General features: G+C 42.3%; 1 protein-coding gene across 3 annotated transcripts in view; it reads left to right on the forward strand.

The window, feature by feature from the left end:
* Positions 1-20564, forward strand: part of LOC137379640 (WAS/WASL-interacting protein family member 3-like) — a 106338-nt gene extending 85774 nt beyond the window's left edge. For 2 of the 3 annotated variants that reach the window (XM_068050768.1, XM_068050757.1), the window contains exons 6-8: positions 5628-5825; positions 7598-7699; positions 19373-20563. In XM_068050768.1, coding sequence (XP_067906869.1) covers positions 5628-5825; positions 7598-7699; positions 19373-19413 — 341 coding nt within the window. In that variant the 3' untranslated portion in view covers positions 19414-20563. Of the gene's footprint in view, positions 1-5627; positions 5826-7597; positions 7700-19372 lie in introns of all 3 variants that reach the window. The other variant, XM_068050772.1, reaches the window with a different exon arrangement.
* The last annotated feature ends 2130 nt before the right edge of the window (positions 20565-22694 follow it).

The raw sequence follows: 22694 nt of genomic DNA on the forward strand, positions 1-22694 counted from the left end.
GAATTCAAATTTCACCATCTGCCATGAGCATTAACCTGGGCCTCTGGTTGCTAGTCCAGTGACATTGGGCTGCAGTTTACATTCGTAAACAATGGCGGTCCGCCTGTGCAGATTGCACATATTCAGCGCAGTGGCACATTTAAATGGCTGGGGCAGATGGCCCCCCCCGATGACGCGGAAGGGGCAGGCTGTCCATCCTCGGCAATGGCGTCAGCAGCCTTTGCGCAGGCACTGATGTCATTTTTAAAGGGCTTCAAGCCCTTCCATTTAATTTACATTTTTAAAACTGCAGTGAAATCAAAAAGTTAAGTAAAATTACCCTGATCTTCTCCCGCCCCTCTCCCCAATAACCATGGAAATAATTACCTGCCCTCTGCCCCCCCAAAACACTTATCTTGTGCACCTGACCTTTCTCCCCCGCCCCCCAACGTTCAGAAACTTTAAACTTTACCCCTTCCCACCATGCCCTACATCAATGAAAGGACTCTGATGTCACTCACCACGGCCCCGCACTGAAAAACATACCTGCAACCTTCTGCCCACCAGTGTTCCGCTTTGGTTCCCTGGTCGGGGATCCGCAGAATTGCCGGCGACCAGCAGCATTATTGCACCGGAATGGACGGCAGGAGCGGGTAGGTCATTTATTCCTTCATTTAAATTATTTAGTATATGCAAATTTGGCTTCTGTCGCCAAGCAGCGGGGTCTGCCACAAGGCCTCGCCACCACCGGCAATATCGGGCTGGTCCTTCCCGGCTTCGAGACCCGTGGTGGGCCTCTGCCGGAGGCATCTTCCTACCCCCCCACCACCGCCACAACCCCCAATGTCAGGGGGGCTGTAAAATCCAGCCCAGTGACACTACCACCACGCCACCACCTCCCCTTCTATTAGTGGTATTGCATTTTCTGTTACATGCTCAGAAGGAGCCGTGATGAAATAAACAATGAATTGCAAGAATTATGAAAAGTAAAAGTCAACTGAACCACAAGAACAAGGACACTTGTATCTCAGACAAAATTGAGTAGGGGTCACGTGACCCTCTCCTATATTGGTAATACACACCCCCATCTTTTGAGGATAAGACTTGTTAACCTCGTCTGAAATAGCTCAGGGGAGAACCCATTGAAATTGAATGGAGCACCATTGCATATTGATGACTTCTATCTACAGGAATGAACTAACAAAATGTAAAAATGGGCTGTCCATCGAAGATCTTCAGTCTCATCCACTCCTTCCATGACAACATGCACTGCACTGTTCAGTTTGATGGCTTCACTTCCAACAGTTTCAGAGTGAAGAATGAAATGAAACAGGGTTGTGTCCTAGCCCCCAGTCTGTTTGGCATCTTCTCCATGCTCCTGACCTTCGCCTTCCCTGCAGATATGGAAGGAATCTACTTGTTGCACACCAGATCAGACGGCAAGCTCTACAATCTACCAAGGCTGAAATCAAAGATAAAAACACATCACGTTCTGATCAGCGAACTCATCTACGCTGATGATGCTGAGCTAGTTGCTCACATGGAAACAAAAAGACTCATGGACTGTCTCTCTTGGGATTGTAACTTGTTCTCCTTGACAATAAGTGTCAGGAAAACCATGGTCATGGGACAAGCTGCTGCATCTCTGCCCCTGATCACAACAAATTACACCCCACTGGAAGTGGTTAGCAAATTCTGCTACCTTGGGTCCACAGTGACAGACAATCTATCCCTTGATGCAGAGCTCAATACATGCATAGGGAAAGCAGCTACCAACCTTGGCCGACTTGCGAAAGGCACATGGAATAACACCAAGTTGACCCTTAGGACCAAGCTGATGGTTTACAAGGCCTGTGTTCTCAGCACCTTGCTGTATGGCTGTGAAACATGCGTGACTTACAGCGACCAGGAAAAGAAGCTCAATAATTTCCATCTTTGCTGTTTGTGGCGTATTATGGGTATATCTGGCAGGACAAAATCACAAGTGTGGCAGTCCTGTCAAAGGCAGAGATCCCAAGTGTGTTGGCATTAATCAAATAGAGGCAGCTTCAGTGGATTGGACATGTCTGTAGGATGGAAGACAGTCGCATACCCAAGCACCTTCTGTATGGTGAGGTAGCCGGGGCCAGATGATTAGTGGGGCGCCCAAAGCTCCGCTTCAAGCATGCTTGCAAGTGTGACATGAGGGCACTAAATGTTGACTATCGTACTTGGGAGTCACTAGCTGGCAGAAGAGGGAAATGGTGACACATCCAGTGGACTGGTATGCACTACCACGATGACCAGTTGCTACAGCAGCTTGGCAACAGGTGCCAATGTCAAAAACAACAATTCCCAATGTCACTTGGCAGCTTCACGTGCAGCACTTGTGGCAGAACCTGCCCCTCAAGAATTGGGTTCCCAGCCATCAGCAAAGATGCAACAAGAGAAGATATCCCATCTAAATGGATTGTTTGCTGCGTGTCTATCATCTTTCATAGATGGACAGATGCCAGCCAACCTTATCTACATCAATGAACTAACAAAGGGTTCTGGAGACAGACTGACTCACAGCTCAAACCAAAATGAATAGGAGTGAAGTAACACCATTATAACAGAATGGTGCCCATTCAGACATCAATAGATAGCCATGGTTTCCATATCCTGGACTATTGTGTGGTCACACCAGAGAGAGCCCCGTGACACCTGACAGAGACTCAAATGTGATGGATTTTTACCTTAAAAGGTAAGCCTCGAGAGAGAGCGAGAGCGAGATCAGGCCAAGACCACAGAAAGCCAGTTTCCAGCCAGAGGCTGAGAGAGAGATCCTGATAAGAAGAGGAATCTTGCTGAACAATAGTCTGAACAACCACTACAGCAGAGAAATTATGAAGTGACTTTGGGACTCTCCATCTGTGAAGGTAAACCAATTTCACACCATCAACTTTGGGCTGAGTTTTAACCACTAGAACTCTACAACAATTCAGCAATTTCAAGACTGCAAACATCCAGGCCTGCACCTTTAAAAAAAGACTTTCCTCCTGAGCAGATTCAGTAGTTTGCTGTAAACCACGAACTCTTACATCATCTTGAACTTTAATTGCATCCTACCCTTTTCTCTCTCTCCCATCTTGTGTATGCATGTGTGAGAGTGTGTGTGTGGATGAAGGTTGCAACCATTTTGGGAATTGTTTAAAAATAAATAATTATCTTTTTTTTTAACCTACGAGAAAACCTGTTATTTGTCTGTTTATTTGACTCTAAGAACACTCGGTGATTAATGCGCCATTTTTTTTTAACAAAACACGATTGTGGTCAGTTGGAAGGTGAAAAGTGGAAGCCACCTACGCCATTTACCACCTGTCCATAACACAGTGAATTCTAGCGAGAGTAGATTAAGTTAATTACAAAAAAAAAGATCAAATTTCCTTAATGGGTTAGTTTGCTATTGATTCATGCTACTTTTAGGCTTATTAGAAGGGTAGTTTTAAAAAGTGCGGGGATGGGAAGAGCAACATTCTGTCATGAAGTCAATACATTCCAAATAAATTCAGTGGAAGATGAGAAAGCTTCACAACAGACTGTCCGTGCTGACGTTCCATAAGACTTGTGTGTTGCACTAGGACTCGATCTGGTCTGAGCTCAGCTTATGAAATGTTATTTGCCGGGTATTTTCAGCTGCTCGGCAGCTACTTTGCCAGCCAGAATACTTGTTTGTAAACCTTTCATTGAGCAGGCAACAGCTGGAGGGTGTTGTGCCATTGGTGCTAATTGGAAATCAGGAAATGGTAGACTCAACTAAATTTTCATAGCAGAAGATGAAGATAAAATGCCAGAGATACAAGGAAAATTTAAAAATAAATCAAGCGAAAGAGCTAGCTAGATTCAATATAAGCAAATTCATGGTAATGAAGAAACTCATGTTATTAAAGAATGACAAATCTCCAGGACCTGATGGTTTCCACCCTAGGGTGCTAAAAGAACCAAGTAGATGAAGAAATTGTTGATGAGTTCGTCATGATCTTCAAAAACTATTCTCAATTTGGGATTATCCCTTGATTAGAAAATTGCCAGTCCACTATTTAAGAAGGGTAAGAAAGATAAACTATGCCCATATATGCCCATTTGTCTTAACATTAGTTGTGGGGAAGTTACTAGAATCTGTTATTCGAGCCAGTTTGAGTGAAATTTTGACAAACATGAGCTGATCAGAAAAAGCCAGCATGCATCTGTAAAGGACGAGTCACGTCTAACAAACCTAGTTGAATATTTTGAGGAGGTAACTAACATGGTAGATAAGGGAGTGTCCATGGATGTTATTTATATGGACTTCCAGAAGGTTCCACATAAGAGATTGTTAACAGAAATGAAGGTGCATGAAATTGGAGGCAACTTATTTACTTTGAGAAGGAATTGTTTAAGAGATTGGAGACAAAAAGTAGAATCAATGGTTATGTACTCATATTGGCAGGATGTGACTTGTGCCGTCCTCCAGGAATCTGTATTGGTGTCACAGATTTTCACGATATTTATAAATAACTTGGATGAAAGAACAGAGAACTGTATATCTGCCCGCAGCACTAAGTTAGGTGGCATGGTAAATAGCTTAGATGGAAGCAGAAAATTGCAAAGAGACAGTGATAGATTAAGTGAGTGGGCAAAACTGTGGCAGATGGAGTTCAATGTGTGGAAAGAGATAGATCATCCTCTTTGGGTCTAAGAAAGCTAGATCAGGGTATTTTCTAAATGACAAGAAGCTAGAAACTGTTTTGATTGTGTACATATAATTGTGATGAGCAGAGAGATTTAGGGGTTCAAGTACAGAAATCACTAAAAGATAGTGGATAGGCACAAAAATGATTAAACATGCTAATGGAATGTTGGCCTTTATCACAAGAGGGCTGGAATAAAAGGGGTAAAAGTTATGTTACAGCTCTACAGAGCTCTGGTTAGACCTCATCTGGAATATTGCCTTCAGTTCTGGGCAGTGCACTTCAGGAAGGATATATTGGGCTTAGAGGGAGAACAGTGTTGATTCACCAGTGTTAAATTGTGAGGATTGGTTCAATAGATTAAGCTTGTATTCTTGAATGTAGAAGATTAAGAAGTGATCTAATTTAAGTGTTTAAGAGTATTAAAATATTTGATAAGGTAGATAGAGAAAAACATTTCCTCTGGTGGGAGAGTCCAGAACAAGGGGGTACACATAGCTTTAAATTAAAGCTAAGCCATTCAAGGTTGATGTCAGAAGTGCTTCTTCATAGAAAGGGTAGGGGAAATGTGGAACTCAATCTCCAAAAGCTGTCGAGGCTAGGTCAATTGAAAAATTCAAACCTGGGATTGATAAATTTTTGTTAGGCAAGGGTATTAAGCGTATCAAGGAACCAAGCCGAATAGATGGCATTAAAATACAGATCAGCCATGATATAATTGAATGGTGGAACAGACTCATAGAGCTGAATCAGCTGCTATGTTCATTTTTAAGTCACTTTCAGCTTTTCCATAAGTAATTTATCTAACTTATCCTGTGAATAAAACCACTCAGGCGGTTGAATTTCTCTGTATAGTATGCTATAAAAGTACCTATAAACTGTAATGCATATTATCAATTCTACAGTGTTCTGTTGATCTTGAACTTTAGTTCACATGTTAACTTTTCTGTTTTCTAGTGCACAATAGCAGTGGAAAACTAGCACCACCCCCTCTTCCACCACTCAGATCATCCAGTACGGAACTTACAAGCAGAAATGAGCATTCACCCAGCCCAATTCGGACACCTCTGTACTCTGTTCCTCCTCCCCCACCACTTCCACCACCACCTTTACCACTTAAAATGCGACAAGGGCTTTCTATTGCACCAGTTTATGGTAATTATAGAAAATTTTTTGTTTTTAAGCAATGAAAAATGTCATAATTCAAATGAGCCTTAAACTAGAATTCTTAATTTTGGCTTACTAATGTAAAAGCTAAAGGCACACCCTCGGTACTGCATAAGTGCCCACCTGGATTATGTGTCTCTGTGACAAGAGTGCTATCACTGATCCAAGGCTGACACCAAGGTGAGTACTTAATTTGTTGATGGATGGGACCAGCAACAGTGCAAATGCCTGTCTCAAACAGGTGAGCACTTCATTTAAATATTAATATGGAGTATGTTGGTTCTGCATACTATCTCCTACCATACTGGTGTGCAGGATATTAAACATATATTATTACACTTATTTGAATAAGGTAATAAATATATTACAGGTCATGGGAAAGACACAGTATATTTTAAAGGAAAGAACTTGAACTTCACTTCCTTAGGATATTTCAAAGCACTTCAAAACCAATGAAACAAATGTCTTGAAGTGTTGTGTCGGTAAACAGAGCAGCCAGTTTGCACACATCATGGTGCCACAAATGACAAGATAAGTGACTAGATCATCTGTTTTGATGATGTTGGTTGAGGGATAAATGTTGGCCAGGACACTAGGAAATCTTTCCTGCTTTTCTTCGTGTAGTGCCATAGGACCTTTTATATTCACCTAACTGATATGAATTTCCTTTATTAGCCTTATTAGCCGAGTCAAAGAACATAAGAGAAAGGAGGTTATCCTAGAACTGTGTGTAACATTAGGAGTGGAATCGGAAGGATGTATTTCTCTTATCAGAGAGGTCAATAGCCAGGATCATAGTTTAAAGTAATTGATAGAAGGATTAGAGGGAAATTGGGGAAATTTATTTTTTTCAACCAGATTGTGATGGGGTGGGGGGTGTGGGTCTGGAACTCACTGCCTGAAAGGGTGGTAAAGGCAGAAACCCTCATTGCATTTAAAAAATACTTGGATATGCATACAAAGTACGGTAATCTTCAAGGCTCTGGCCCAAGAGGTAATTGGGATTCAGCTGGATAGCTCTTTTTTGTCTGGCACAGACACAATGGGCCAAATGGCCTCCTTCTGATTCTTATGATTCTATGAATTTCTTGCCAATTACATGTTTTAAAGTGGCCAAAAGCAATGAGTCATAGAATTTATTGAAAAAATGTAGAATTGATGGCAAAATTGGAAAATTTATTCATTTTTAAAAGATTTATTTCTTCCCCACCCTCAGTGTCCATCATGAAAATGTCAACTCCACTTTATGCAGGGAACAGCTTAGCTTTTACAGAGCACAGTTGTTGTAGCACTTCCAACTAGCCAACTATACTTCTTACTAACAAATAGAAAATTATAAAATATATGAAAATTGGACTTTATTATTTGACTTAAATATTTGAAAATTGAACATTCAAAAATAATATTCCAGCAAGTATTTTTCTTGAGGCTTTAGGCTGCACTTATGACCTTTTTAACATTTCATGAAAATAAAGAATATTAACTGATTTGTGCAGAATGATAATAGAACTGATTTTCCCAATCAACTGCTGTAACTTCTCTAGGGTTTCCACACATCTTCTCCTGAAGTTACAGCAGGTGATTTGGAAGACTCCAGTAGAAATTCAACCCTGATACTTTTTAGTAACCTATGTTTCATGTTAACGTGAACTGTATTCTAATAAAACTACATCTGAAATATTCACTTCGGATAAACAAACATAAATGAGTTAGATTCTTTCTTATTTAGTGTCTAATGTCTAATTATTTGCATTCTGCAGATGACTTTGAGTCCAAATATAATTTTCATTCAGTTGAAGACCTTCCACCTCCAGATGAATATAAATCATTTCCCAGGACATATCCCAGTAAGCAGCCCAGAGGTGAGCCCATTGCTTGTCAATTCAGCACCACTCTAAGTACTTGCGTCAATGAGGGATAATTTTAAACAAATGCACTCGGTGGGAAATTGACGCCATCAGTTGACTTCAAAGGATAGTAAAATCGAGCGGGTGTAAAATGGGCGGTTGATTTAATTGCTTCAGATTGCCGGATGGGTTAATTAAAATTATTCCTGATGTTTTTCTGTGCATTATTTTTAAACTGTAGAATTTTATTTCTACACAGTATTTTTCAGAAACTTTTTTTCATTGTCATACCTAATTCAGTAATTAGATTTGATACCAGGGAAGGGTTAAAACTGGAAACTGAAGACAGGGAAAAGAGGATGTACAGTGAAGAGAGATGGTGTAAAATGAAGAGTTTAACACACCTATTATTTTGCACCAAGTGGCATAATACTAGGCATGTTTCTGAGAATGATGTTTGTGGACGGCTATGGTTGTGCTGACTGCTTGCACTGCTCTTGTGTTTGACAGCACAGCTTTGTGAACAGATATTCAAAACACATGCACAGAGCTGCATTCACTGGCCCCTGACTGCCATGGAAGCTTCTAAATGCTCTTTTCTAAATTTAATGGTGGTAAAACTAAGTATCTTTTAAGGTTTAAGAAGATGGCTGCAAAATGATTGCTTATACTGCAGCAGACTCAATTCATCAAACTGTCATCATCAAATTTGTCCCCAAATAGTGAGAGGGAGATAGAAGAACAAATATGCAGGCAGATTTCTGAGTGCAAAACCTTTAGGGCAATAATAGTTGGGGATTTCAACTACCCCAATACCAACTGGGACACAAACAGTGTGAAGGGCACAGAGCAGACAAAATTCTTGAACTGTGTTCAAGAGAACTTTTTTAGCCAGCATGTAACAAGCCCAGCGAGAGGGGGTGCAATTCTGGATTTAGCCTTCAGTAATGAAGCTGGGCAAGTGGATGAAGTAACAGTGGGTGACCATTTTGGAGATAGTGACCATAATACAGTTAGTTTTAGCATAATCACGGAAAAGGACAAAGATAAAGCAGGAGCAGAGGTTCTAAATTGGGAGAAGGCAAATTTTATGAAACTGAGAGGTGACCTGGCGAAAGTGGACTGGATACAGCAACTTGAAGGGAAATCAATGGCAAACCAGTGGGAAGCATTCAACAGTGAGATACTATGGGCACAGTGTTGGCATCTCTCCAAAAAGATTAAGGGTGGTACTGCCAAATCTAGAGCACCCTGGTTATCTAAAAGCTAAAACCAAAAAAAGAAAGCTTATGACGATCACAAATATCTTAATACTTTAGAAAGCATAGAGGAGTATAGAAAGTGCAGGGGTGAAGTAAAAAGGAAATTATAAAAGCAAAGAGAGGACATGAAAAATTATTGGCAGGTAAAATCAAGGAAAACTCAAAGATGTTTTATCAGTACATTAAGAGCAAGAGGATAACTAAGGAAAGGGTAGGGCCTATCAGAGATGTACAGGGGAACTTATGCGTGAATGCAGAAGATATGGGCAGGGTTCTTAATGAGTTTTTTGTCTCTGTCTTCACAAAGGAAAGGATTGATGCAGACATTGTAGTTAAAGAGGAGGAATGTGAAATATTGGATACAATAAGCATAATGAGAGAGGAAGTGCTTGAGGGTCTGACATCCCTGAAAGTGGATAAGTAACCAGGACCAGATAGATTGCATCCCAGGTTGTTGAGGGAAGCCAGGGAGGAAATAGTGGATGCATTGAGGATCATCTTCAAATCCTCACTAGATACAGGCAAGGTACCAGATGATTGGAGGTCTGCGAATGTTGTACCATTGTTTAAAAAGTGTGTGAGGGATAAGCCAAATAATTATAAGCCAGTCAGTCTGACCTCGGTGGTGGGTAAATTGTTAGAATCTATTCTGAGGGATAGGATAAACTGTCACTTGGAAAGGCATGGATTTATCAGGGATATTCAGCATTGGATTTGTTAGGGGAAGGTCATGTCTTACTAACTTAGTTGAATTTTTTGAGGAAGTAACAAGGAGGATTGATGAGGGTTGTGCAGTGGATGTGGTTTACATGGATTTTAGTAAGGCATTTGACAAGGACCTGCATGGCAGACTGGTCAGTAAAATGAAAGCCCATGGGATACAGGGGAATGTGACAAGTTGGATCCAAAATTGGCTCAGGGACAGGAAACAAAGGGTAGTGGTTGACGGATGTTTTTGAGAATGGAAAGTTGTTTCCAGTGGCATTCCACAGGGCTCAATGTTGGGTCCCTTGCTGTTTGTGGTATATATTAATGATTTGGACTTAAATGTGAGAGGCATGATTGGGAAATTTGCAGATGACACAAAAGTTGGCCGTGTAGTTAATAGTGAGGAGGATAGCCATAGACTCCAGAATGATATCAATGTTTTGGTTTAGTGGGCGGAAAAGTGGCAAATGGAATTCAATCCAGAGAAGTGTGAGGTAATGCATTTGGGGAGGGCAAATAAAGCGAGGGAATACACAATAAACAGGAGGATATTGAGAGGGGTAGAAGAGGTGAGAAGGCATATGGAATGCTTTCCTTTATTGGCCGAGGTATAGAATTTAAAAGCAGGGATGTAGTGCTGGAACTGTATAAAACGCTGGTTAGACCACAGCTGGAGTATTGCATGCAGTTCTGGTCACCACATTACAGAGACGACATAATTGCTCTGGAGAGTACAGAGGAGATTTACAAAAATATTGCCAGAGCTTGAAGGTTGCAGCTATGAAGAAAGATTGGATAAGCTAGGGTTGTTTCCCTGGAACTGAGGAAGCTGAGGAATGACTTAATTGAGGTGTACAAAATTATGAGGGGCCTAGATAGAGTGGACAGGAAGGACCTGTTTCCCCTGGCAGGGAGGTCAGTTACCAGGGGACACAGATTAAAGGTGATTGGTAGAAGGATTAGAGAGGACATGAAGGGAAACGTTTTCACCCAGAGGGTGGTGTGTGTCTGGAATTAACAGCCAGCAATGGTGGTGGAGGCAGAGACCCTCAATTCTTTTAAAAGGTACCTGGACATGTCCCTGAAGAGCTGTAACCTGCAGAGCTATGGACCAGGTTCTGGAAGGTGGGATTAGTTTGGGAGGCTAGTTTATTAGGCCGGCGTGGACATAATGGGCTAAATGGCCTCCGTCTGTGCTGTACTTTTTCTATGGTTCTATGTTTCTATGTCTGTAACCAGCCATTAAGCAGATTGTGTCACTACTGACAGCAAATCCTCGACAGAGTGCTTTGGTGGGGTGGAGTGGGACAGATTGCATCTGAATAGCGCCAAGTGTGCAATATTGCTGAAGATTTGAAGAATTATTGATTGACAAGGAATATAAAGTTGTAAATTAGACTCACTGCTTCTGTAGTGTCTAATGAGATAAGAACATATTGTTATGACCGAGGTGGAAGGAGTGCACTGTCTTTTCAAGTTCCACTTCTCCACAGGTCACAACATATATTTAAATGTTTTCCCAGTTACCGATACGGTCAATCATATATAAGGCTATGGGCCCTGACAACATTCCGGCAATAGTACTGAAGACATGTGCTCCAGAACTAGCCGTGCCCTGAGCCAAGCTGTTCCAGTACAGCTACAACACTGGCATCTACCCGACAATGTGGAAAATTGCCCAAGTTTGTCCATGTAGGTTATGCACACAGAGAGCAGGACAAATCCAACCCGGCCAATTCCCGCCCCATCAGTTTACTCTCAATCGTCAGTAAAGTGCTGGAAGGTGTCTTTGACAGTGCTATCAAGTGGCACTTGCTTAGCAATAACCTGCTCAGTGGTGATCAGTTTGGGTTCCGCCAGGGCCACTCAGCTCCTGACCTCACTACAGCCTTGGTTCAAACATGGACAAAAGAGCTGAACTCAAGAGGTGAGATGAGAGTGACTGCCCTTGACATCAAGGCAGCATTTGACCGAGTATGGCATCAAGCTAATAAAGGTTTGTTTTCAAATAAGACCTCTCAGTAACCCTTGTAAAAGCATCCATGGTGTCTTTTCAGTTTTCACAAATAAACCAATGTCCACAATTCTAACATTGGAATCCTCAAAAAAATTTTAAAATGGACGCACTTTCATAAAAATATATTCACCAAAGGTCAACATTTTAAAATAAAAATGTTGATATTAATCTCTTATTTTTATGCTTTCTCTCATCCTTAAAATTGCATCTTGCTGTTTGTATGAAGTTGACCTTGGTGACATCACAGCTGAGCTTGCACCTACCCCTATTTGATGTCCATCACACAAAGCTTACAGAAAGGGCAATTAGGAATGGAACTTAAGCTTATCTTGGATAAAGACAAGAAATGCTGGAACCACTCAGCAGGTCTAGCAGCATCTGTGGAAAGAGAAACAGAGTTAACGTTTCGGGTCAGTGACCCTTCTTTGGAACTAGCAAATATTAAAAATATTAGAGTACAGTACCTGTAGTCTCTTCCTCCCAACAGACCTCGGAGAGCGGCGGGAGGAGGAGACTACAGGTACTGTAGTCTAATATTTCTAATATTTGCTAGTTCCAAAGAAGGGTCACTGACCCGAAACGTTAACTCTGTTTCTCTTTCCACAGATGTTGCCAGACCTGCTGAGTCATTCCAGCATTTCTTGTTTTTATTTCAGATTTCCAGCATCCACAGTATTTTGCTTTTATTTAAGCTTATCTTGGTTCTTTCCCCAGTACAAGGACACAGAGGGGAGTTGTAGCACTCTTACCACCATCTAGGATGACATCATCTAATCATGGAAACTTGAACCTTCTGATCTTTATCACTTGGTACCATAGTTATCTTTGGAGTCACCCGGGAAGCATGGCACCCAATTCATATTTTTCTTAAGTTTTAATTTGCCATTGATTAACCTTTTCCATGCAAGATGTGAGTGTATTAAATATGGTATGAACCTGCCAGTTACTTAAGATTTGTATTAGTCTGAGCCAAGTACATATGAGCAGATCAAGGAGTTGCTTTGAAATTACATACCTTGCTGCTGGCAGTGTCAGGCTGTGGCCAATTGATATTGTGTCAGAGCGATGAACTGCAGTCGGATGACTGCTTTGCGCCTTCACCCTAATGTCGGCATGGTAATGAGACCCAAACCTCGGAATAGATTTGCTTTCCTACCAGCATTATTGGCCGGCCAGCCAATTGGTTGAAATCTACCACATGATCATTTTTGGTTCAGTTGTTTTATTCCTCAGCATGGTTGTGTACTTATTTTAATTTTTCAATTAAAAGAGTTGAGGAATGTAGCTGGGCAGTTTGGGATTACTTTCTGTACAAAAGCTAAGAAATCCAAAATCCTAAGACTTGTGGCCTATCATTTTTCATTTGAATCTGAAGATTCAGAAACAGGGTTGGAGTCAGACACAGACAGGGTAATGTCATCTAAAATACTATTAGAACAGAGGGAAAGAGAGAGGGAATTGAGGGAGAGAGGAAAGACAGGGAAAAAGAGAGGAGAGAGGGAAAAAGAGAGAATCTTCCAGAAGGAGAAGGAGGAAAAAGAGCTAAGGCATCTTGAATTAACTATGGGGTGACATGGCACCCCCAGTGAAAGCATGGCCAGTGAGGAAGCTACCCATTGCTCAAGGCCATGTGCTGAGCTCTTAAAGATCTCTCAGTTGATTCCAAAGTTCAATGAGGGAGATGTGGAAGCATTTTTTGTCACTTTTGAAAAGCTTGCAAGACAGTTGAAATGGCCGGCAGAGAGCTGGACCCTTTTGTTACAAAGCAAGCTAACAGAAAAAGCCCATGAGGTTTATACACTGTTGCCGGATGAAAGTTTATCAGATTATGAATTGACGAAAAGTGCTATCCAGGAGGCATATGAGCTCGTACCAGAGGTGTACTGCCAGAAATTCCGAACCTTCCAGAATCAGCCTGATCAAACTTGCCTCGAGTTTGAAAAAGTAAACAGCTGGCTTTTGACCAGTGGCTAAGGGCCCTTAAAGTACAGCCCACATATGAAAACCTCAGAGAGATGATTCTTCTCGAGGAATTTAAAAGTTCATTTCCCCTTTCTACTAAAACCCACATCGAGGAACAACAGATTCAAAGAGCCAGGCAGGCCGCAGTTCTCGCTGATGAACTTACTCTCGTACATAAATCCTCACCCCAAGGAAAATTCTTCCCTAGTCACTGCCACAAACCTGAAAAGGATAAAAGGTGGGAGGATGATAGGAGTCTGAACAACCCGGGGTGAGAAAGGAAAGCTGGACCCACATGGGGCCTTCCTCAAGCCAAAAAAGATGGTGCTGAGAGCAGGAGTGAGACCCGAAAACCTGTGTGTTTCCATTGTTGCAAGGCAGGTCACCTCCGAGCTGACTGCTGGAAATTACGGGGAAAACCTGTAGGATTAATCATAGCACACCAGACAAGTGCAGGGGAAAGGACCCTGATGGAAAACACAGCAGTGCAGAAAGTGGCTTTAACTGCAGCAGTAAGGTTCAGTAAACATACTGCTGTGAGCGTGGGAAAATGTACCAAAATCCCTGAAGGTTATCAGGATTTTGTATCCCAAGGGAGCATAACCTTATACCCCTCGAGTGGGGCAAGGAAGCCCATAATCATACTTGGGGATACAGGGGCTACCCAATCCCTTCTGCTGGGAAAAGGCCTGACCTTTCCCCCAGAGGGTGCAGTGAATGTCAGCGTGTTAGTGAATGGTATTGGAGGGTGATATATGCCCATACCTTTATATCGGAAGCACCTGGAGTGTGACCTAGTTTCAGGACCTGTAACAGTGGGAATTGTCCCTAGCTTGCCTGTAGACGGGGTCGACCTGCTCCTGGGTAATGATCTGGCGGGGTCGAAGGTGGTAGCTTCCCTAGTAGTTTGAGAGACCGATCAATTGCAGGTGAAGGTCCTCGGCATTTTCCCTGACTGTGGTGACTCGGTCCATGGCCAAACAAGCTCCATTAGAGGAGGCTGAACTTTCACTGCAGACAAATGCCCCTACTGTCTGGTTGTCTGAAACCTTCTTTGGGAAGTTAGAGGACCCAAAGGATGGGTTAGACAGATCTTCCCTAGTTGAGGCACAACAAGCCAACCCAATATTAAAGAAGTTAGCACAGACTGCCCAAACCGAAATTGAAGCAGAGGGAGTCCCTGAATGCTACTGTTTAAAGAATGGGGTTCCGATGAGGAAATGGAGACCTCCCCACAGACCTGCAGACGAAGAGTGGACAGTGGTTCACCATATATTGGTGCCCGCGAGGTACCGTAAAGAAATATTAAGAAAGGCCCATGAGCTTCCCATGACTAGACCTGTCGGGGTACGAAAAACCTAAGCCCGCATTAGACAGCATTTTGATTGACCAAAACTCCATAAAGATGTGGTGGAGTTCTGTAAAACATGCCACACGTACCAGGTTGTGGGGAAGCCCCAACCTGCAATAAAACCTGCACCCCTAATTCTCATCTGGCTTTTGGGGAACCCTTCAGCAGAGGGTGGACTGTGTGGGACCCCCTAGTGAAAACAAAAGGGGGCTACCAGTATCTTTTCACCATTATGGATGTTGCTACCCGATTCCCAGAGTCAATGACCCTAAGAACTATCTCTGCAAAGGCAGTGGTGGAGGGGCTAATCCAATTCCTTACCCAATATGGGCTGCCTGCCGCGATCCAGACAGATCAGGGCACTAATTTCATGTCTGGGATCTCTCAAAAGGTCATGGGTAATCTGGGCATAACCCAGCTAAACTCCTCAGCCTACCACCCACAGTCACAAGGGGCTTTAGAATGGTACCACCAGACCCTAAAGACAATGATCAGGGCATACTGCTACGTGTAACCCCAATGACTGGGACAAGGGGCTGGGATTCCTCCTGTTTGCCACCAGGGGCTTGCCCAATGTGTCCACCGGCTTTAGTCCCTTTGAATTAGTTTACAGACACGAGGTAAGAGGTTCTCTTAAACTAATCAAGGAGAGGTTTCTGGGGCATGGGGATGAGTCTCCCATTTTAGACTACATCTCCATGTTCCGGGAGTGGCTTACAAGAGCCTGTGCAGTGGCTCAGGAACACCTAAAGACCTCCCAGACAGCTATGAAAAGGCAAGCAGTTCTCAGCCTATCCAACTGTGTGGTATATCTAGATGATTTGCTGGTATACAGTGAGACCTGGGGGGAACCACTTAGCCAAATTAAACACCCTCTTCCAACAGTTACAGTCAGCTAACCTTGTAGTAAACATCGCAAAAAGCGAGTTTGCTAAAGCTCAAGTGACCGACCTAGGGCATGTTGTAGGTCAGGGGTGAGTGCTGCACAGGGCAGCAAAAGTACAAGCACTGGTGAATTTTCCCGTCCCCACACCAAAAAAGGAAATCATGCATTTTCTGAGGATGTGCAGGTTTTACAGCAAATTTGTTCCAAATTTCAGCACTATAGCCACCCCACTGACAGACACTGCAGAAAAGGGCCACGGTAGTGTGGTCAGAGAAGTGCCAAACCGCTTTCGAGAGGTTAAAGGCCATATTGATGAACAAACTGGTTTGGGCAGCTCCCAACTTTAATAAACCCTTTAAAATGGCGGTTGATGCTAGTGACCTCGGAGTAGGGGCTATCCTGCTCCAAGACGATGAGGCAGACGTTGCGAGACCAGTAGGATACTTCTCCAAAAAGATAAACCAACACCAAAAGAGATATTCCACCATGGAAAAGGAGATGCTGGGAATGTTGCTAGCTCTCCAGCACTTCTACATCTATGTACAAAATGGATATAGGGAAACGGTGGTTTATACTGACGATAAACCCTAACTTTGTGGAGAAATTTAAAAATCACAATGCCAGGCTGTTTCGATGGAGCCTGATCTTACAATCCTACCATTTAAAAATTACCCACATTGCAAGGAAAAACAATAATAATCACTGATGCCTTGTCCAGGGTCTAACTCAATACATAACCATTCCAGACAAACTCCAAGAAAAAAAGAAAATTAAATCAGCATTGCTGTTGCAGAGAAAAACCAGCTGCAACAATTCTAAGATTCATTTGGGAGTGAATGAAAAATGAATATGTTTTCCTCTTTTTCTTTTCCACCCCTTTAATAAAATGCTCCCATCATCACATTTCATTCAGTGTAGTACGGGGATATCAGGAAAACCCGATATGCCAACTCGGAAATATTAATTTAATCTGTTGGACACTTACATTAGACTTTTAATGGAAAAATCCTACAAGTTAACTTTTAAAAAACTGGCATCCAAGATGGCCACTGCAATTTACATTTGAAACACCAGGACATTAAACTGGAGACATAAAGTCTAACCAAGACCAGCCAGAACAATGACTTGCTCTCAGTGTTTGAATTACTTAGAATGGCTTGATCAACATGTTCGTCAAGGCCTTCTACACCCATTGACTTTGAAAGAGCCAACCCCCTCCAAGTGTGACTGGACCTCCTGAGGCATGTAGCACCTTGAATCTCAGAGAATATTCCAGAAAAAAGCCTCATTAAAAACAAAGGGATTTGATGGAGCTATGTGACTGCCTGCGCCGCTCTGAAGAAACTGTAAGCTTTGTCACACAGACAGCAGACAGGCAGTAACTGAAAAGTCAGCAACGAAGCAGGTTCTCTCTCTCTTTCTGTCGCCCGCAAGCACTCAGACCGCTGCAGTCAACCACCAGGGGACAAGAATCAACAACCGCCCTACTGCCTTCAGGAGCCCTGAGCAAAGCAAGCCAACCACCGTGCACGAGGCCCAGCCAGGACTTCAAGACTACAATTTTAGCTGAGGACTATTGGACTCACATATTGGGCTGAATTTTACTGCCATCCCGACATTAGGGGTCATGGCTGGGGGGCCGGAAAATGCCTCCGGCAGAGGCCCACCGCGGGCTTCGATGCTGGGAAGGCCCGGCCTGATATTGCTGGCAGCGGCGAGACCTCATGGCAGCATCCTCCCCCCCGCCCGGCCACTCGATGACAGGAGCAAAATTTACGTATGTAAATAAATTTAAATAAAGGAATTAATTACTTCCTCGCTTCCGCCTTCTGTCCCGCAGTGATATTGGTGCCAGTGGCCGGCACTCCCAAGCCTTCGTATCCCCGTCCAGGGAACTGAGGCGTAACACTAGTGGGAAGGGAGAGCAGGTACATTTTTCAGTGTGGGAGTGGGGGGAGAGCAGGTCAAAATAATCTCATTGGTTTAGGGGATGGTGGGAAGGGTTAGAGTTTAAAGTTTTTGTACTTAGGAGGGGGAGATGGTCAGGTGGGCAGAGGAAGTGTTTTGGTGGGGGAGAGGGCAAGTAATGCATTGCATGGTCATTGGGGAGGGTGGGAGAGGGGCAATTTAAATGTTTTTAACATTTTTGAAACCTATTTCTTTAAATATTGAAATTAAATGGAAGGGCCCAAAGCCCTTAATAAGTGGCGTCAACACCAGCGCAAAGGCTGCTGACACCATTGCCAGGGACGGACCTCCCGCCCCCTCCACGTCATTGGGGTGGGCGGTCCACTCCGGCTATTTAAATGATCCACCGTGCTGAATATCGCAGTGGCTCCGCAATGAGCGGTCCGCAAGGACGGACCGCCATTGTTTACATCCACCATCGATTTTGGTGGCGGCATTGTAAAATGCAGCCCACTGTACTTAAATTCCATTTATTCCAGACTTTCATCCAACCACCAAATCTGTTTCCCTCTGTAATCAATTAGTGTGTGTTTGTGACTCTCGAGTGAATATGTGCCTGAATGTTTAGCTTATATTAAGTATTTTTAAATCGGGCTGGAGTGTAATAAACTTACCTCTTGTTTAAACTCAAGAAAACCTGTCTGATTGGTTCTTTTGCAATCACGTTAGAGGAACAAGAGCAAACACTCAGTCTCACTGAGGTGATAAGCTCCAGCACAGTGTTAAAAAAGGATAAACCCTGTTGCGGTCAAACAAGAGAAGGGGTGAAAGGAGAGCCTGAGGCGCACTCCTCACCTGGCTGTAACATATGTGGATATGCAGATACCAATCAGCAGGCACAAAGAGTCTCTTGAGCACTGTAACCTACGTGCCATTTCTCCATAAGTCCTGTTCTTTTTGCATACCCACCAGATAGAAGGAATAATGTTGGGAAACCTAGCAATGCCATTAATGGTGCCGGGGAAAAATGGGAGAATTTTATCCCATCAGTCAGGGCTGGATTTCAATGCAAATCCAAGATGTGAACAACTTCATGTACCAACCAATTTCTACTGCACTGTGGATCATTGATTTAAATGTTCAATGCAGCTCAAATTTCCAATGTGAGCTTTCAACCTTTTTGGTCTTCTAATAGCTTTGCAAGTTGGAAAATAACTGTCTAAACGTCTTTGGCAGCAGCAACTCTAACACTGGAGAAAGAGCACCCATTAATATAGGAGACAGTGTCAGAGTCTCAACAGTTATATCTCTAGTTTCCTGGCCGCTATCATGGTCTGCTGCTTGTGTGCACAAGGCCCAGTGTGAAATTATAATTTCAGTCATTACCTTTAGTGGTTAGAAGTAAGCTTCATTGTGACACTGAGCTCAGTTGAGATTTTGACATCCATAGTAAAGAGGTGTTTATTTAATTGCTAACTTTGCTGCTCTATACTAATTGTTAGCATTGATTGAATGTAACTTGGAGAATATAGCAGAGGGAATAGATGAACCATGACTTACTTTCTAACTATTTTCTAAATTCCCTTTTTTCCAGTTAGCCAAAAAGGTCACAGGGCTACAACACCGTTGAGATAAGTTGTTCATTCATTGTTTGTGATTGAGGGTCCACATTTGCTATTAGTTTGAAGACAGAATATGACTGGAGGAAGATGTTTCTGTCTTGAACTCACCAAATGAACTTGTCCCATCTGTAAAATGAAAACAGAGCTTTCTTCACATACTTGAAGAAACTGACTTTCTTCATAATTAATAAAGTGACAAAGTTGTTCCATTGTTCATTACATTTTATTCATTTGTATTCTAGCAAAATGGCTTGTATCATAAATTAGTTAATTTAAAAAACATAACTATGTAAATGTGCATTTTCAAGTTTTAAGGACTTTATATAAGGATTATTTTATATTGCTATACCAAAAGTGTTTATTAACCTTTTCGTTAAATAGACTCGGGAAATCTGAATGCTTCCCATTGCAGGGAAATATATGATGTGGAAAATATTAAATGTTACTTCAGATTAAGTGTTTTACTTAAGTTACAAGTTACTGTTTCGTTGTTGGTAACTTTTTAAATGGGAGCTTTTGGGTTTTTTTGACTTTCATGCAATAATTTTAAGTTAGTGAGGACTTGATGGGGTCAATCTAAATAAACTCCAGCTTGCTAATTTCAGTACTAATTTTATTTGCCTTTATTCTTTGCTCATGTTAGGAATTAACCTAAATTTACCTTTCCCTTCAGGGGCTTTTTTCCTTTGGTATGGCAAAACACTTTTTGGTTCTTTATGTACTGCAGTTTTGTTAGCAGCAGGCAGCGCGATTACACGGTTGAATACAAATGTTTTGTAGATGGCTACAATGACTAGATGGTAAGCTGTTAAAGGGGAGAAAAACTCAGTTATATTACTCATTTTGTCTAGTCATTCTGACTTTAAATTATTAAATGTTGATTGTTCGATTCTGTTTGCTGTCATCTTAAAATTTGTTGTTCTCTTCCTACTTTAGTTGTTAAGTGCTTTGTTAGTTATTGCTAATTAAGATGTCACAATTAATTGTGTGACTGCTGTCTATCTATGTCTGGTCTTGTAATTGAATGTATTTTTTGTACTATTAGTACGTAAGATGCCCTTGCCTGAGAAGTAGCTTCTGACACACACATAAAAATAAATCTGTTGTCTTTTACACACTTGTGATTGCAATTAATTTCACAAACCTGGCCTGATTTTGCTGAATTAGTCAGGAAATCCTGAAGTTGAGGTCTATCATTCACTGTGGACCACCTCCCCACTCTCGTACCCTCCTCCTGAGTCAGCAGTGAAATCATTTGATTGCCAGCGACATCCACATCCCGAGAACAAATAAAAAACTTTCCCTTTTCCGCTCTCACGTCACTGTTTGAACGAGGGATAACTTTTTCTGGCATTTCTATCAGGTGTAATTGGGTTTTTAATGGCGATTTGAGTTATAACTACTGCTGAACAATAGATCTGGCCTTGAAAAAATAATTTTATATTTGCAGAATGTTGTTAAATGATTATGATTATGATCATTATGATTAATTACTAGATTTTTTAAACTAAATTTTTCTTTCTGTTGAAGTTTCAGTTTCTCCCTTCACCCCATTTGTATGTCCCAGTCTTTATTTTTCTCGATGTAAATTTTTTTAAAACAGTGATTTAATTTTAATGCTTTTCATTGCCTGGTCGGTTGTCTGTGAGAATTCTTTAGTGTGATTGGCTGCTTGGATAACTTGATGACATCACTGCAGCTCCACACTGGGAATCCCCATTGAAGAATGCTACAATCAATTGAACAGCAATAGAGGTAAAGTTCTCACCACAGAGATTGCTCGACCTCTCCGAGGCGTTCTTTGAGATCAGCAGCAAGCACCCTTGCTTCTCCATTGAATGAAAAATCCAGGCCAATATTTCTTTACTTCACCTGCCTGAAGAATGTTTAAAGTCTATTGTTTAAAAGACTAAATATAGAAAGTAATAGCAGTGTAAAAATAATTCAACTAACTATAAAATATTCTAAACACGTCAATGGAGTATATTTTATCCTTTGCAGATTGCAGCAAAATTCTGTCCAAGAGGGAAAAAAAACAAGATTGTATATAGTTTGTTTATTCACAGGGTACGATGAATTGAAAAATATTCTGTATACTTATATTTTTCCACTTGTACTTTTTTATGTATATATATAAGCAGCATTAAAAGTGCATTGAAACACATTGCTCTTCAATTACTTAACATCTGTGTATCTGAGGTGAACCCTGTTATTCAGTGGTGAAACTGGGCCAAGGACACACTCTCCTCCCTCCCATCATTGATCATGTGAGAAATTGTCCCAATGCAAGTAGCTATTAAGAATATAGCACCCCATGTAATTGTGAATTGAAGTCTCACTCCAGGGACTTGAGCACATTATCTAGGCTGACACTTCAGTGCAGTACTGAGGAAATGGTGCACTGTTGTATGGGCTGTCTTTCAGATGCAAGGTTAAATCGAGGCCCCACCTGCTCTCTCAGGTTCTTTGGCCTCCTTATCTCGAGAGACAATGGGTAAGTGCCTGGAGGTGGTCAGTGGTGTGTGGAGCAGCGCCTGCACTGGCTATAAAGGCCAATTCTAGAGTGACAGGCTCTTCCACAGGTGCTGCAGATAAAATTTGTTTGTCGGGGCTGTTACACAGTTGGCTCTCCCCTTGCACTTCTGTTTTTTTTCCTGCCAACTGCTAAGTCTCTTCGACTCGCCACACTTTAGCCCCGTCTTTATGGCTGCCCGCCAGCTCTGGCGAACGCTGGCAACTGACTCCCACGACTTGTGATCAATGTCACAGGACTTCATGTCGCGTTTGCAGACATCTTTAAAGCGGAGACATGGACGGCCGGAGGGTCTGATACCAGTGGCGAGCTTGTGTCTTTGGGGATCCTGCCATCTTCCATGCGGCTCACATGGCTAAGCCATCTCAAGCGCCGCTGACTCAGTAGCGTGTATAAGCTGGGGGTGTTGGCTGCCTCGAGGACTTCTGTGTTGGAGATACGGTCCTGCTACCTGATGCCAAGTATTCTCCGGAGGCAGCGAAGATGGAATGAATTGAGACGTCGCTCTTGGCTGACATACATTGTCCAGGCCTCGCTGCCATAGAGCAAGGTACTGAGGACACAGGCTTGATACACTTGGACTTTTGTGTTCCGTGTCAGTGCGCCATTTTCCCACACTCTCTTGGCCAGTCTGGACATAGCAGTGGAAGTCTTTCCCATGCGCTTGTTGATTTCTGCATCTAGAGACAGGTTACTGGCGATAGTTGAGCCTAGGTAGGTGAACTTTTGAACCACTTCCAGAGCATGGTCGCCAATATTGA

Source organism: Heterodontus francisci, chromosome 2 (genome assembly GCF_036365525.1).
Source record: "Heterodontus francisci isolate sHetFra1 chromosome 2, sHetFra1.hap1, whole genome shotgun sequence".
NCBI classification, from domain to species: domain Eukaryota; kingdom Metazoa; phylum Chordata; class Chondrichthyes; order Heterodontiformes; family Heterodontidae; genus Heterodontus; species Heterodontus francisci.